The following is a 15005-nucleotide window of genomic DNA, read 5'->3' as shown; positions in this document are numbered from 1 at the left end:
GGGGCCCGGGGCTCCACCAGTCACTTCACTGGTGCCCGGGCCCCGATCGGACAGGCGGGGTGGTTCCCGGGGCCCGGTCGCCGCGCTCCTCACCGGCCAGGAGAATGGTCAACTCTTGGAAAACACCGGGGACAGCCACTGCTAGCTGAGTGAAATGTGGCCTCCCCAGGCATCTCCTAAGACCTTTCATGACCTGTCCTAGCTGGCCTCTCCAGCCTTGCCCCTCACGGAGCCCAGTCTACCCAAACTCACAGGCCCCTTGGAGAGGAGTGAAACTTATCACCCGGCTAGGACTCTACACACGCGGGGACCTCAGGGGGGACGTGAGGGGACTCAGCTGGCACCATCCTTTGCAGGCTACGTCGTGGGACGCTCAGCATCCCAGCAAGACCCCTGCTGTTCCTCCAGACTCCCGTCCCCCACCGGCTTCTCTAGTGCTGGCTTGTCACGTGCTCCACAAAACCAGCTTGATGGAGGTGTAGTTCACACACCGCAGAATTCACCCTCTCGGAGTGACCGTGACTCCGTGGTCTGTGCTACATTCGAGCTGTGCGACGGCCAGCACGAGCTGCGCAACACTGCCATCCCTCCGAGGACACGTGGGTCGACCCCCCGCTCACCTTGGCCGCCGGCGGCCTTGGCTCCGTCTCAGCAGACTTGCCTATTCTGGGCATTTCCTATCGACAGAGCCAGACAGAGTGTGGCCTGCTGGGTCTGGTTTCGTCAGGCGTTGTTTTTTTTTTTTTTTTAATTTTAATTCTAAAGTAAGCTCTATGCCCAACGCAGGGCTTGAACTCACCACCCTGAGGTCAAGAGCCGTGTGTCCCACCCACCCGGCCCGGTGGACGCCCCTGTGCCGTGCACTCTTCATCTTCGGCACAATCTTGAGGTAGAAATTTCCCCTGCAAACCGGTGTCCCTGGCTTCAGCTGTCCCTTCTCTGGCAGCAGCCGGTAACGCCAGGATAAGACAGTCCCCGAAGCCATCAGACCTGCCTCCTCCCTGCGTGACGGGAAGGGGGTGGGGTGGGGTGGGTGGGCACAGGCTCGGCAAGTTCTCGGCCAGGATGGCCCTGGCGCAGCACGTCAACACCACCAACGCCCTGCAGACGTTACTTAAAAGTATTTTTTTATTTAACTTTAATTTCTGAGGTAAAATACTTTTTTCTTTCAACTTCCATAACAAAATACAGAGCTATCAGATACCCCTGGAAAAAATATGTATATTATACATATATCTCTATAACATTACATCATATATATATATAATATATATGCGAAAATCTGAAGACTGTATAGAAAGTGGGACGTCTAAAAGGCACTGCACGATGGAGTCGGTTACGTACACCTACGTACACGTACACACTTCCCTCCGCTGCAACGGGCGACTCGCGACGTCCCGGTCACACGCGAAGGTCTCACTCACAAATCCGTGCCTCACAATTTTATGACTCAAACAACGCCCAGGCATTCAAAACAAATGAACTGATAACTCTCCCCACCCCCCAAAGTGAAAAACAGAACAGTTCTTGAAAGACTGAATCGAAAAAATGTTTAAGCAAAATTAAAACGTTCCATTACTCTTTACAAAACAAAAAGTACAAACATAATCACGGAATAAATAAAAAACGAGGGACAAACAGCCAACTGACTACCCGCTTGGTGAGAAGTGCTGTACCCGACTGTGATTTAATGCTTCCGAATGCCTCCTGGCTCACGGAGGACCGGGGCGCAGAGCGTCCCTGCGCGAGCTGGCGAGCCGGCTTAATGCAGTGCAGCCTGAAGATGGGGCTGAAGGGACCTGGGGAGTCGCTGACGGGACACCCCAGCCGTCCCTAAACAAAAAAAAAAGGAGCTCAGCAGCGGCTGTTCTTAAGAGATCTGTTTTCTCCTACGGTAAAAGCAAACTGTTTCCATGAACAAGTTCTTAATGAAATTTCAAGATTAATATCTGCAAAGTTTTACATGTTTGGCACAGCGAAATTTGGAAACAATCGGGGGAGAAAACGGTCTGGTTTTATCCCCCCCTTTCCCTTCTGCTGCCGGACAGTGATGAAAAGTACGCGAGAGAAGGCCTGGCTTTGTGCCCGACTGGCGACAGGTGCTGCCAGGAACGGGTCCGGCAGGGTGAGAAAGCACCCCCGACCCCTTTTTACCCCAGGAAATGCCGATGACTTCCACATTCCCGGTCCCCTTCCTGAGCAAGCCCAAGTCTGGCTCTGCGGGAGGACCCCCGGCCCCGGCCCCAGCGTGCAGCGCGCATCAACCAATGACTCACTGCGGAAGGACAGTCAAAGGAAACAGTAAAACACCAACCAATTCCTTAAAGCCGAAAAACATTTTTCATGGAGTTGAACATTTTTCGAGTGTGGTTTTTCAAGTTAAAAGCAGTGACTTTTTGTTCCAACAGAAGCAGCATCTAGCAGTTAGTTCCGGCACTTGGGTTCCAGGGGGTTCCAGGTATGCCTGCGGATTTCTCTCCCTCTTATTTTAAAGGCCTCAAGTTTCTATTCCTGAGTTCGTACCGACACGTGCCGGCCCTCTGCTCTCGCGGACAGAGCGGGGAGCCAGCCAGCCTCCCTGGTTAGACTGGGCGAGGCCAAGCAGAGAGCTGTCCCGCACCCGCCCGGGCTTGCTTTCCGATCCGAGGTAAGAGGTGCAGAGAGAGAAATGGGCAAAAACATAACCAACCAAAAGGAGCCTGAACAGGGAGCCCTCTGCAGCCCGCCCAAGCCCGAGCTGGCGAGAGACCGCGCCCGAAACCCCTTCCCTAGGGAAAGACAAGTCACTATTTGGAATCTGAACTGAACAGGACGACGCTTGCCAGACAACAGCATGACGGACTCGAGTCATCCCGAGTCCCCGGTCGACCCACTCCCCGGCTGACCGCTTCCCGCCCCGCACGCGTGGGCTCCTTTCAGGAAGATCCCCAACCCTGCTCAGAGACAACCCCGAACGCTGCTCAGGGTACAGAGAGTCCACTTAGGCTAAGGTGGAGTCGGGGTCTCTCCAGTCCCCAGACGGCACCCCCGGGCCTGCTTCTAGCCTCCATGGGCCACACAGCCCTCCCCCTCTCCCCGCCTCCTTGACGTCAGGCATGCGCGAGCCGCCTGGGCACCACCTCCACGTGCCCGTGACCGCCCGTGTGGATGGGTCCCGCGTGGTCAGCGCGGTCACGTGCATGCACAGGCGAGTGGCCGTGGCTTCTCTGCCCCCCGGGCCGCCCCTTCTGCTTCATGCAAGAGCGCCACCCTCCCACGGAGAAACCGCTCCGGCCTGTGTACTGGTCTCCCGCGCCATCAAGTAGCGTGAGGACGAGAACAATCTAGGCAAGTGGGCGTTGCAGGGATGGCACCACCACAACGGGACAGACGGACGCGGCTCCTTCACTCCCACTGGGCTCTGGCGTCTGGCTACCCCCCCGTGTCTCTGTCCACTCCGCCTTCAGCCTCGACAAACATCCCCTCACACCCCAGCGACCTTCTGTGCTTTGGGGTTCCATCGGCACCGAGCTCCCGCCACCCTACCGTTCTGCTCCCCGGCCCCATGAAGTCAAGGAGGGACCACCGAACCCCAAGTCCACATGTCACCATGTTGCAACATCCCTGGGTTGTCTGAAGAGTTGTCCGTCCCTTTTACAGGTTTATGCTGACAGACCCGTAGCATGTGACGAAAGCGTGTTCATTGTTAAGGCTTCACTTAGGACACGGTCAGAGACCCAGACGCAGCGCAGACATCTCCAGGGTCGGGCTGCTCGGTGGACTCACGCAGTCGCTGCGGTCTGGCTCCCCGAACCCACAATGGAAAAGGAAAAATGAAGATCATTTTTGTGTTCTGTTTTTAAAGGCATCAGGTTGCTTCCTCACGCCCTCTTCTTTCGTCCCTGAACGAGAGCTTACGAGTCCTCATGGCTTTTAGCAGGTGAAGGAGGGGCGCGTGCGAGGGGCCCACAGCCCAGCTGCCCGCCCCCACGCCGCCGCCCCGCGCCTCGGCCCTCCCAGCCCCCGGGACTGGCGCCGTGGCTCCTGCTTCCTGCAGCTGGTTTTTTGAGAAGGAAAGGAAAAAAAAGCCAAACAACAACAAAGGAAGAGAGAAAAAAAAAAGCAACATCTGAACATGCCCCGTCCCAGCAAGACTGGGATTACCTTCCTCCTCCCCCAAAGGAACTACACAGAAACACTTCAGGCAACACATTGGTATAATGGTCTCTCGCTGCTCAGCCTCCCCACCACGCCATACTCCCCTCTCCCTCTCTCTCCGAGCAAAAGAAATTCATTAATGGCTTTTCAGAGATAAATACAATAGAAAAGAAAGGTCTGGAACCTGAACTGCAGCGGGACCAAGGGCACCTCGGCCCCCTGGGAGTCTGCCGGAGAGCGTAAGAAGCTTCCTCCCCAGGAAGCAAAGGTGCTTCCTCCTTTCAGTTCACCAGCCTTCCCGGGTGCTACTCCCCAGGGAAGAGGGTGCTCATGTCCCCCTAATTTACAACAGAAGACACCCATCCCATCCCCCAGACATAAAAATACAAGTCTATGCCCCTAGAAGGATCAAACCAGTCTAACTCCCTCCCTCCCTCCCCCCGACCCTGACCTCTCGCTACATAAATACACGGATGCCTCCGATGACGGGAGACACCGCTCCCGAGCCGCTTCCAGTCCTAGGCGTCGGCGGCGGCCGTGGCCAGGCCCCGGGGCCCGGGCCCGCTCCAGAGGACCCTGCTGCTCTTGCTCGGCTCTCGGGCTTCGGGGGCGCCATTCCAGCGCCGCTTCAGCCGGAGCTTGGGGGGCATGAGGGCGTCTTCCTTCCTCTCCGGCGCGCCGGGCTCTCTGCCGGGCCTGTCCTCGCTGTCGTCAGTCACCGCTAGGGCTTCTTCACTCGGGCTGCTCACGGCGCCGGGCGGCCACACCGGCGCGGCCGGGCGGGCAAAGACGGTGCCCTTCTCCTCCTCCGTGGTCCTGCTCAGCACGGCGCCCTCCTCGCGGGAGCGCTCCTCCTCTCGCCCCGACGGCCGGAGACTCTCGGGATCCTTGTCGGAGGCCGGCTCCACCTTAATTCTTGGGGGGACAGGAGCCGCGGCGGGCGCGGTGGCCGGGCCAGACTGCTCACTGCTCTCCGCCCTCTCCCGGTTCTTCCGCCCGGCGGGAGGCGGCTGCAGCTTGATGGAGAACTGGGCCGACTCCTCGGGATGCATCTGGCACTGCAGCGGTGGGACCATGAGTCCTGGGTAGCGGGGAAAGGTCCGGGGACTCAGATGGTAGTTGAACACAGAGCAGGCCTGAGAGTGAAGGTAGTGTTTCATTTCCTCGGGGTTGAAGGAGAAGCAGCTGCTGCCGGTGAAGGGGCTGAGGCCTGGCGACGGGCTGTAGGAGAAGATGGTGGGAGTCAGGGAGAGGGCCGGCGAGATGGGGACGTTCAGAACACCTCCGCGGCCTGGCAGCGGAGAGACCGCGAAGGGACTGTGCGGGTCAGGGTACACCCCGGGCCTGCTGAACAGAGGCAGCATGATGTCAGGCTTGCGTTTCTGATGGCCGAGCCCTCCTGCGACGGAGCTCCGGGAGGACAGGAGATCCACGCCCCGGCGCCAGTCGGCGGCTGAGCCGTCCTCCAGCTCCGGAAGCTCCCCCTTTCTATCCGCGCCATTGCTCGACTCCTGGCCAGAAGTAGCGAGGGAGCTCGCGGAGAACCGGCCCGGCTGCACGTCACTCGGTGGAGAATGGGGGTCCAGAGGTGGGAAATGGAACCGGGAGGAGGCGGTTGGCACTGGTGGCGCACTCTGGGGAACCACACCTGTGATGGTGGAGAAGACAAAGGCCGCTTTAGAGGACTGGCCATGCATCGTCAGCACGGTCACTCATGCTACGTGAGCCCAAGATGTTTCCACCTTGTTCCGACAGGAAGCCAACACTCCAGCCGTGCTGACTCCCTCTGCTCCCCGTCTTCCCAGGAGCACAGCTCAGCTTCCACTACTTGAGCCGGCTGCCACCTCTCCCTAGCCCTTGCCAACTCTGTCTTCACCCTTTACTGCCTGAGACAAACACTTATTGTTCATCGGGACTCGAGAACATCGATTCTATGAAGGTGGGGACCTCCTACTGTTCACAACGAGACGTAAAGCAGCTCGTGGTTAACACCTCGTTGGGGCTCGGTACACGTCAGCTGAAGGAACAGACGGGTGGGCACATGAGCCTTCTCTCCTCCAACTCGAAGTACTACGTGTAGGTCCCCTGCGGCAATTCTCACCTCGCTAAACAGTCTCCTTTTATTTTCATAGTTTTGGTTTTATCTATCAAGCAAGAAGCAAACTAAACACAAACACTGGAAATGATGCGCGGAAAGCGATGCATTAGAAGCCCAAAGACTGGCCCTCACACAGATGGAATCGGGCAAGACCAGCTTTAAGAACGGAAGCAGATTAGGAAAGGAAAGGCCGTATGTTCATGAGGATGAGTGCTCACGGAAGACTTTTTACCATTTCTGATATAAAATCATCACAGAGATTCAAGTATTTCCCGGCCTCTGAATCTGTCTCTCTCTAACGCAGTCTACGCAGCGGTCTCCATTCCCACCCTGCTCGCACTGTGCTCAGGCCCCGAGCAGGCTGGGGGACGGCACGGGACCGCCCCCCACCCCCAGTCCCTCTCCCGGGTCGGCCTGCTAAAACTGAAACTCGCCTCAAAGCAGAAACCGACTCCAGGCTAAACACGTCAAATTCAGAGGCCCACAGGTTCTCCACTCCCCCAAAAGGTCCTTCTCTGAACAGGGCCTAAAAAAGGTGTGCCACCAGAGGCCTCCGAGAGCCTTCGGGTTCCTGGGAGGCACCGGAGGCTTTGGTAAGTGATGCCACGAGGACTTTTTACACTCTGGGTCAGAGACAAGGGAGAAGGAAAAGTAAGGAAACCCCAGTGGGGGTATGGTGACCTAGAAGAAGAAACAAAACAGGGCGTGAAGCCTGGCGTGACTGGGAAGTGCCCCCATCAGCTGCCTCCTTCCGTTTCCGAGTAACGGGCCTTCCTCGGCCAGGACCCTGGGTTTGGCTGTCATGGACATCGCGGAGCGGCACTTCCCAAACTGAAGTTCCACAGAAACTGCTCTTTGTCCCCTAAAGCCAATGACCCGATCCTTCAATCGGGAAATGCTGATGCCTGACCTTGCGTGTAATGTGACTGGAATCAAGAAGGTGCCAGGCCCAGAGTCTCCTGCCGGCCCACTAGAGCAGCTACAATTCTAGCTACTGTCTGATTCATTTGGGTCTGGATGTATGTCAAGAGCTCATCTACTGAAAAGCAAAAAACCACCTTCCACGTGTGCCGAAGGACTACAGGAGTATAAGGCGTGGGGGCGGGAGGGCGGAGCGAAGGGCCTGTCTCCGAACGATCTACTTTTGTTTCTTTTTAAACGGGAGGGTCCTCCCTTCTTTAAGCAGCGGAAGGCACACTGTACATTTGCAAGAAGAGCAGAGAACACACGGCACAAACTTAGGGAAGGTGTGACCAAGGAGCGATGCTGGTGGGGGCGCTTGGGACCCTCGCCTCGGACCCAGTGCAGCCGCCCCACTGTCTCCTGGGGTATGCGGAGACAACAGGTCCAAGGCTTTGTTTGACAAAACAAGCTTCCTGCGTCCACAGCCCTGCGTAACACTGCTCTGGAAGCAGACGATCTTCAAGGAGCCACTGGGAAATGGGAGCGGCCGAGCGGAAACATCCGGGTGAGAATCGCAGCTCCTGCACCTTCTGTTCCGTGGCACGTGACCAAATGGCTTTTGGCTCCTTTTGGCAAAATGGAAATAACAAGACCCTTGCCTAGGTTCAGACCCTGGCTCCACCGTTTCCTCGCTGTGTGACGCTGGAACACTTACTTACCTTTCTGTGCCTCCGTTTCCTTATCTATAAAAGGGACAGCGACAGGACGAATCCTCATGTTATGAAAACTTAAAGGGTAACAGTATTGGCACACGGCAAACTGCGTGTCAGGTATTTGTTAAGACAAGTAATTTTTTATTACACAATAATCACACTTTAAAAGCAAAAACTGTAAAAAGCACATACTGTTGGAATATGCACCATAGAGGAAACAAGAATCGTGGAGTCGTGTTAAATTTCCCAGGTGTGTTAACGTTACTGGGGTCATGAAGGAGAATGTTCTGTACCTAGGGGATACGCGAAGTACACAGGGGACAAATGTCACGATGTCTGTAACTTAACCTCAAAATAACTTAAAAAGTACGTGTTAAGAGGAAAAACATATGTGGCAACAGTGTCAATCATTAGTGAATCTAGAGAGGACACATGGGTGTTCACAGTTCTGTTTTTCCCCATTTTTCTATGGGTTTAAAGTTTTCCAAGAGAAAGAAATATGACCCACCAGGGTGGGGGTAGGGAGGCACGGGGTGAGAGCTCCTGAACCGGCCCGGCCCCGCCAGCTGAGCACTTTCCTCGTTTCCTCTGGACGTTCCCACAGTTTCTTATGAAGGACAATAAATGTCCAAAAGTACAGAATAATGTATTTTATAGCTTTCAGGAGTAATGACGACCTACTGTGCGCAGAAGCACTCCCCGCACCATCCGAGTATCAGGCATTCTACCCTGCACTGTCAGAGCTGAGGAAGTCGATGTGGAGAGGGAGGGAGAGGGCTCACTTTGCTTCTTACTCCAGACCTCTGGGTCATTTGGGCAGGTACCAGCGCCACCCAGACAGGACCTCTGTGACCTCGGAGTCCACACAGCTCAGCTGCCTCGAGAGCTCGCCACATTCCTCAGGGCTACTCTCAACTATGCTCAACCTCACCTATCTTATCTCTCCTGCTAACTCTGAAGTTCCTCGAGAGAAAGACCTCCTCCATAATCTTTTCTTTTTGTTTTTAGGACGGGCGTCCTAGTGGGGGGTGGGCGGGGAGGAACGCAGGACTGTTCAGCACAAGCTGGATTTCTAGCTCAGTCTCTCAGGAACGGTTTCCCGAGAAGCCATTCAGCAGGTAACTGTGCTAAACCTGCCCGTGTCCGTCTTGGACTTCGCCGTCCTCCATAATCTTCTCATTTGAAAATGTGAATATTGAGATACACGCTTTACAGCCGGCCGGGAGAGTTAAAGGTGGTCACTCACAAAAACACCAACCAAAAGTACGTCCGTGAAACAAACACTCAGCAAACGTCACCTTTCCTGTCACCGTAAAAGTTGAATCCGGAACATATGGCCCTTCTGGGTAAATTTCTTTACAGCTAATGACTCCCGCTCTTTGGCGTTATCTATACCCAGGATGTAAACAACCAAGTACATACCTAAACGAGATGCACACGCTCTCCCTTCCCTGTGACTTCATTCCACTAGGAATCAAGCTTTGTTAAGGATCAATGTTGGTCCCATCACTTTCAGGGAGATGAGGCTATGGTAGGCCATTGCCATTAGGCTAGAAGACCAGAGTCTTCCCAGAGTGAGGATCCAGATTTTCTCACCCTGGACAGGCACATTACTCCCAAGGGCTGATGGGTGTACCCTGTTCCAGGCTGCCCAAGAGGTGGACTTCCGGATTTTCAATAGACAAAAATGGGTCAAAGACATAACAAAACCAATGAAGCCCCTTCCGGTGGGGAGTAGGGGTGAATGGTATGGAACACCAACACGATCTCAGAATTGCCGGTATATCCACGTAGAGTCCCGATTCCTCTAGGTACACAGGAAGGGGGCAAGAGCGAAAACCAGAGCGAACGGATTCCCGTGGCTACAATAGGTCTGATTTCCTAACACTTCTTTCTCAGGCACCAGGAAAGAAAACAGGTTGTAATTAGAGAGATGCATTCCAATACCACTTTTTTTTTGAACACATGCCCCAGGGACAGGAGGGCGTGGCTACAGGAGAGAGGAGATGGAACTGTACCGATAGCAGCATCAAGCCCGAACTGCCCTAACTTGTTGTGTGTAGTTAGTGACCTATCTGCAGTGGATCTCAGCAGTATAGTCTCAGCCACACCCTGCTCCGATTTTTCAAGTTTCTTCCGACTCTTCTCTGAGAAGTCAGACTACTGCAGCACAATCAGCTTTCTTGGCTTTAACACACATGGCCACGGAGTACAGACGGACGGGTCAGAAACTAGTTAAACACCATCTACTTTCCTAGGGAGGGAGAGGTCTTGACTCTGAAATGAAACCAACCAAGCCCCTACAGAGAGACTGGACAGAGGCTGCCCTGAAGCCCCGTGAGGAGCTGTGATGGAGAGCTACGCGCAGGCAGCCCGGACGGGAAGCCTTGCTGCACTTGAGAGTAAAGAAGGTCAAGTAACCCCAGATCTTACTCTCTGAGGTGCTGGTGCAGATCAAAGACACTGCTTCTCACTGCAAACACAGACCTCCCCTTCTGTGATTAAGGATGCTGTGGTTTTGATGATATTCACTTGATAAGGGAGAGCTTGGTAGTTTCATAGAAAATCGGAAGTGCTTGTAGAAACCGGTTCTCGTCTACGAAAGAGCCACGGGGCAGGGCGTTAACACTCTGAGTTCTAGACTGAAGGACAAACATGAACCTATGGAACGTAATTCCTAAAGACAACAGAGGACGAGTATCTGGGAGACACAGATCATATGCTCGAAAGAGAACTAAATAAACAACAAATCTCTTGCGATCCAGCAGAGCCTGTCACTCCCCGCACAGGACAAACAAAGAAACCAGGGCAAGACCATGGGGAAGACCGTGGGGCCAATCCACGCGACTCCAGTCTTTCTAAAAATCCTTTAACGTGCCAGGTCTTAGACGTGGGCTTTTAAACTTTTTTATCAACTCGGGATATCAAACAGAAAGAGTTTGCTTCTTACCACTCGACCGAATGTTGATGAATGGGTAGTTGGGCATCACCAGCTTGTTGAAGTTAAATTTATATGTAAACCTTTTCCCTTTTGTTTTATGAAGGATCCTCTTGTTGTAATAGTATCTGTAAAAATAGGAAAAGGTGTCACTGGATCTTCTGACAATTTCTGACACACACAGGTAGCCACTGATGAACAGTTCCCGCTCTAGGCATGACACGGAGACATCACTATTGTTCTCACAGAGCCTGGCCTTCGGATCAGGGCTGGGAGACTTACTCAATTTTCAAACGAAGCTCTAAGTCCCTGGGTGGAGCTTTACAAAGGCAATCTCACTTAAAGATCCTGAACAGCTCTCCTAGTCCCAACCACCTTTTCCCTCTGTCACACTACAGTTTCAATTCCATAGTCCATTTCCTTCCTGTTCCCCTGTATGTCACTGCCCGGCCCAGGTGGGGGCAGACAAGTCTCTTGGGAGACCTGATCTGGCCAGTCTGGAGGCTGAGCACAAAGTGCAAATGAAGAAACGCATGACCGTTTTGTGGCGGCAGGTCTGACAACCACGCACCCTGACGGGGAAGACAGCAGGCAGCCTGGCCGGCTTCACTTTCACAAAGATGCGAGAGAGGCCCCAGCACAGCGGCTGCCCAGCTCTGACATTCAAGTCACTAAGAATGAAGAAAGGCAGGGGACTTGGGCAGCCCTGCAGCCTCTGGCCTGGCATCTCCTCGGTAGCACCGCTTATGCACGGCCTTCTGGCCCCTTGAGGGCGAAGAGGTTATGAAATGTAAAAACTGGCAAGGCCAAAATTAAGAACCTGAGAGAAGCTCAAGTGGCCAATCTTTAGACATGTCAGAGCAACCTGTGGATGGACAACCGAGCTCACAGACGTGGGTCTCGAACAGCGAGGTCAGGACCGTTCAGGGAGCCCTCTCCCGTGCGCTCTGCTTGCTTCGCTTTTCCCAGTTTCTTCCAGGAGAGCCGAAAGAAGAGAAATTCTAACAGACTTCCCACAGGGAAGCCTCAACTAATCTTCTGGATTACAAATGAGCTCCAATCCGTGTTTCACCACACACGCTCGCCCACTGCAGAGCAGAATCGGCTGTCTGTCAGGACCCAGTGCCAACCACGCTGGAATTCCCTCCTACAGAGAACCAAAGATATGCCTCTTCTCCTCCGGTGCCTGTGCCACTCGGATTCAGCAGCTCCTCGACTCCCACTTCAAAGCCACACATGATTCACGGAGATAGTGCGTCTCTTACTGCCTGACACCCTTTTCATCCAACATTCACCCAGCTTCTCAGTCTCCCTCCCATCTGTTAACAGCACCGGTTTGGGAATCCTGTCCCTCACCTGAGGGCCCGGCTCAGCTTGTCGTAGTTCATCTGGGGCTTGCACTTCCTGCGGCCCCAGAGGCGGGCCACCTCGTCAGGGTCCTTGATGACGAACTCCCCGTACTCTCCCTGCTGCCAGGCGATGACATGGCGGAACTCCTCCTTCTGCAGCAGCTCCAGGATGAAGTGCCACAGCTGGATCTGCCGGGAGCCCGGGGACGACTCGGTCTTGTAGGCCCAGTCAGGAAACTGATACCCTTTAAAGTGAAAAGGGGAAGGTGCGGGGAGTCAGGAGTTAGGCTCACACATATCTGTATCCCCGACCTCATACTCCAATGCTCAGAATCTCTAGAGCGCTGTGCAAACGTGCCACAGACACCCCTTCGGTCAGCCGCGGCTGACCACAACAGGGGAGAGGAAAGCACGGAGACGTCACCCTTCCTGTGGCGATCCTGCGCTCTGCTAGCGCGGGACACCAGCACCCAGTGCGCCAGCCTCTTGCTCTCTCCTGCATTACTAAATCTCACACCTACTTTCCTGAGGGCAGGAACGTTCCAAAAGAAACAAACAGGAAAGATGAGCTAACGTTTTAGGGAAACAGAGCTGAAATCCCCTTGTCCCTGAGAGTGGAACCGTGTCTGTCACACGGAGGAGATGCTAAGGCTTGGGACAAAGGTGGTGGCCAGACACGTTACCACACATCCTAAGAAACAAGCCTAGAGCTGGGCTAGCAGCAGCCACCCAGGCAAGAGGCTGTCCAGCCCCGGTCTGACATCTGTGAACAGGGCCCGAGCAGGGAGAAAAGGAAGCCCCGAGGGACATTCCAGGAACCTGAGGGATGATTAGCTTGTGCTCACCTCCACCTCCTTCTGGCTTCTCCACGATGCTACAGCCTGCTTTCATCTTCGCCCTCCTGCCGAGAGACACAAGCCACATCATTACTTAAGGTTCTATTTCTTTATTCTCCTCCCAAGCTTTTCTGGCAGAGCCTTTCCCCAAACTTCCTTTCCGTGTCCTCCCTTCCTTATGTGATCCTTTTCCTTTCAAATATGTCACCTCCAAACTGCTGATCCCCAAGTCACCAAATGTTGGTCCTCCGGTCATCAGCGTCAAAGGCCGTCATTATCTCTCCCCTGACGGTAAGCCACAGAGTGCAAACACTGTGCTCAGTATTCGCCTTCCTCCTCCCGACCAGCCCTTCAGATGTAAGGAAGGAAGGCGCCCGCGAAACGGGTCCAGAAAGGCGGCCAAAACAAGCCAACAGTTTCTCTTCTATTACTAGACGGGCCCAGATGCCAAGACACACACGCCTGAGTTCACCCAGATGTACCAGTTTTAAAAAAGAGTAAAAAAACCCAAGTCCGCCTGACTGCAACTCCAGAAAACATCTGACTCCGATTTATTTTGCTGAATTACGGGAGACGGGAGAAGGAAGAGCCCTCCCAGTGGGACACCGACCCCCTCCTCCCTGAGAAACACGGTGGGACCCAGGAAGTAAACACGCCACTCGCACAGCTACTCTTATCACTTAGAGAAACAGGTTTACACTTTCTCCCTCTGACGGGAAGGAAGGGAGGCGAGCACTTCTGAGAACCTTCTGTTCCCAAGGCGCCGGGAGCCCCACTGTGGCCTGCACGCAGCGGGCCCGGTTTGCAGCTCCAGCCCAGCCCGGTCTGCAGCTCCAGCCCGGCCCGGTTTGCAGCTCCAGCCCAGCCCAGTCTGCAGCTCCAGCCCGGCCCGGTTTGCAGCTCCAGCCCGGCCGGTCTGCAGCTCCGCCGCCGTGCCCCGCTCCCAGCCGCAGCAGCAGCGATCTACCAGTCGGTCCTTCCACAGAACGCAGGGAGGGGAGAAGCTGCCCGAGGGAGAGGCGGCGGAGAGGGCAGCTCTCGGTTCCCCAGGGTGGATGACAGGGCCCCAGCACCCACATTAGCAAGAGCGCTCCAGGCCGGAATGTAGGAGCCTCGGTGGCCTCGGGGCGGGGTGGGGGCGAATTCCTGATCTTGGAAATTTCATCTAAGCTCGGATTCCTCCGGATCCTTGGAGCCCCCCCCCACGAAGAGAACCCGCGAGTCTGTCTGTGAAACTACGAGGACGACACAAACACCCCGAGCAAGGAGAAGACAGACGCAAAGACACAGGCGCAGTCACACACCCGAGACACAACCCCCGGGCGCCGAGGCCGCAGCTTCCTCCGCCGCTGCCCCCATCTCCGCGACAACCGGGGAGGCAAACGCCGCTCCCTCCCCCGGGAGGCCGCCCGGACTCCGGGTCCCGGACGGCTCGGTCGGAAAGCAGGGCCTCCGTCCTGCCGCGGGAGCGCCCTCCAAGCGCACGACTCGGGGGTCCGACCCCGCCGCGGCAAGGACTCGGCCACGAAGCCTCCTCCCGCACGCCGGCTCCCCGGTCGCCCGTCCACGCCGCCCACAAATGCACCGCGAGGTCGCTCGTCGCGAGCCTGCAACCCCCCGGGGCCCTCGCCCTTCCCCAGCTCGCGGCCGCTCCCGGGCGGCTAAGGCGGGCCGAGGCCGGCGCTGCGGCTGCCCCGCGGCGGCGTGCTGCCCGGAGTCCCGTCCCCGGAGCCTCCCTCCGTCCTGCCTCCGGCCGGGCCGGCCTCGCCCCGGGGCCCCGCGAAGCCACCGCACGAACGCGCCCCGGGTCCCGGCCGCCCCTCACACACAGGGGCCTGGTCGCCCCCGCGCTGCCGGCGGCCCGGCCAGGCCGGTCGGCGGCCCGGCCCCGGGGACGCAGCCCGCGAGGCCCAGCGCCGGCCTGGCGACGAGGCCGGGACTCACCTCTCCCCGGCGCGGCCCGTCTTCGCTCCGGTCTCCTCCGCGGCGTCTCCGGCTCCTCCTCATCCACCCTAGCAGGAAGTGACCTCC

The 15005-nt window shown here is 56.0% G+C and overlaps 1 protein-coding gene across 2 annotated transcripts; it reads right to left on the bottom strand.

Moving 5' to 3' along the window:
* Nucleotides 1-4277: 4277 nt before the first annotated feature.
* Nucleotides 4278-15005, bottom strand: ETV3 (ETS variant transcription factor 3). 2 transcript variants are annotated; one of them, XM_032318108.1, is made up of 5 exons: nt 14919-15005; nt 12984-13039; nt 12146-12383; nt 10802-10917; nt 4278-5785 (listed from the first exon to the last, which is right to left on the bottom strand). In XM_032318108.1, exons 2-5 carry the CDS (start codon nt 13027-13029, stop codon nt 4656-4658), a joined length of 1530 nt encoding a protein of 509 aa, XP_032173999.1. In that variant the 5' UTR covers nt 13030-13039; nt 14919-15005; the 3' UTR covers nt 4278-4655. The 2 variants fall into 2 exon arrangements, with proteins under 2 accessions (XP_032173999.1, XP_032174000.1); XM_032318109.1 differs by lacking the exon at nt 4278-5785 and adding an exon at nt 7965-10447.

This window comes from Mustela erminea, chromosome 17, assembly GCF_009829155.1.
Source record: "Mustela erminea isolate mMusErm1 chromosome 17, mMusErm1.Pri, whole genome shotgun sequence".
NCBI lineage: Eukaryota > Metazoa > Chordata > Mammalia > Carnivora > Mustelidae > Mustela > Mustela erminea.
This window is presented reverse-complemented; position numbering and strand designations above follow the sequence as displayed.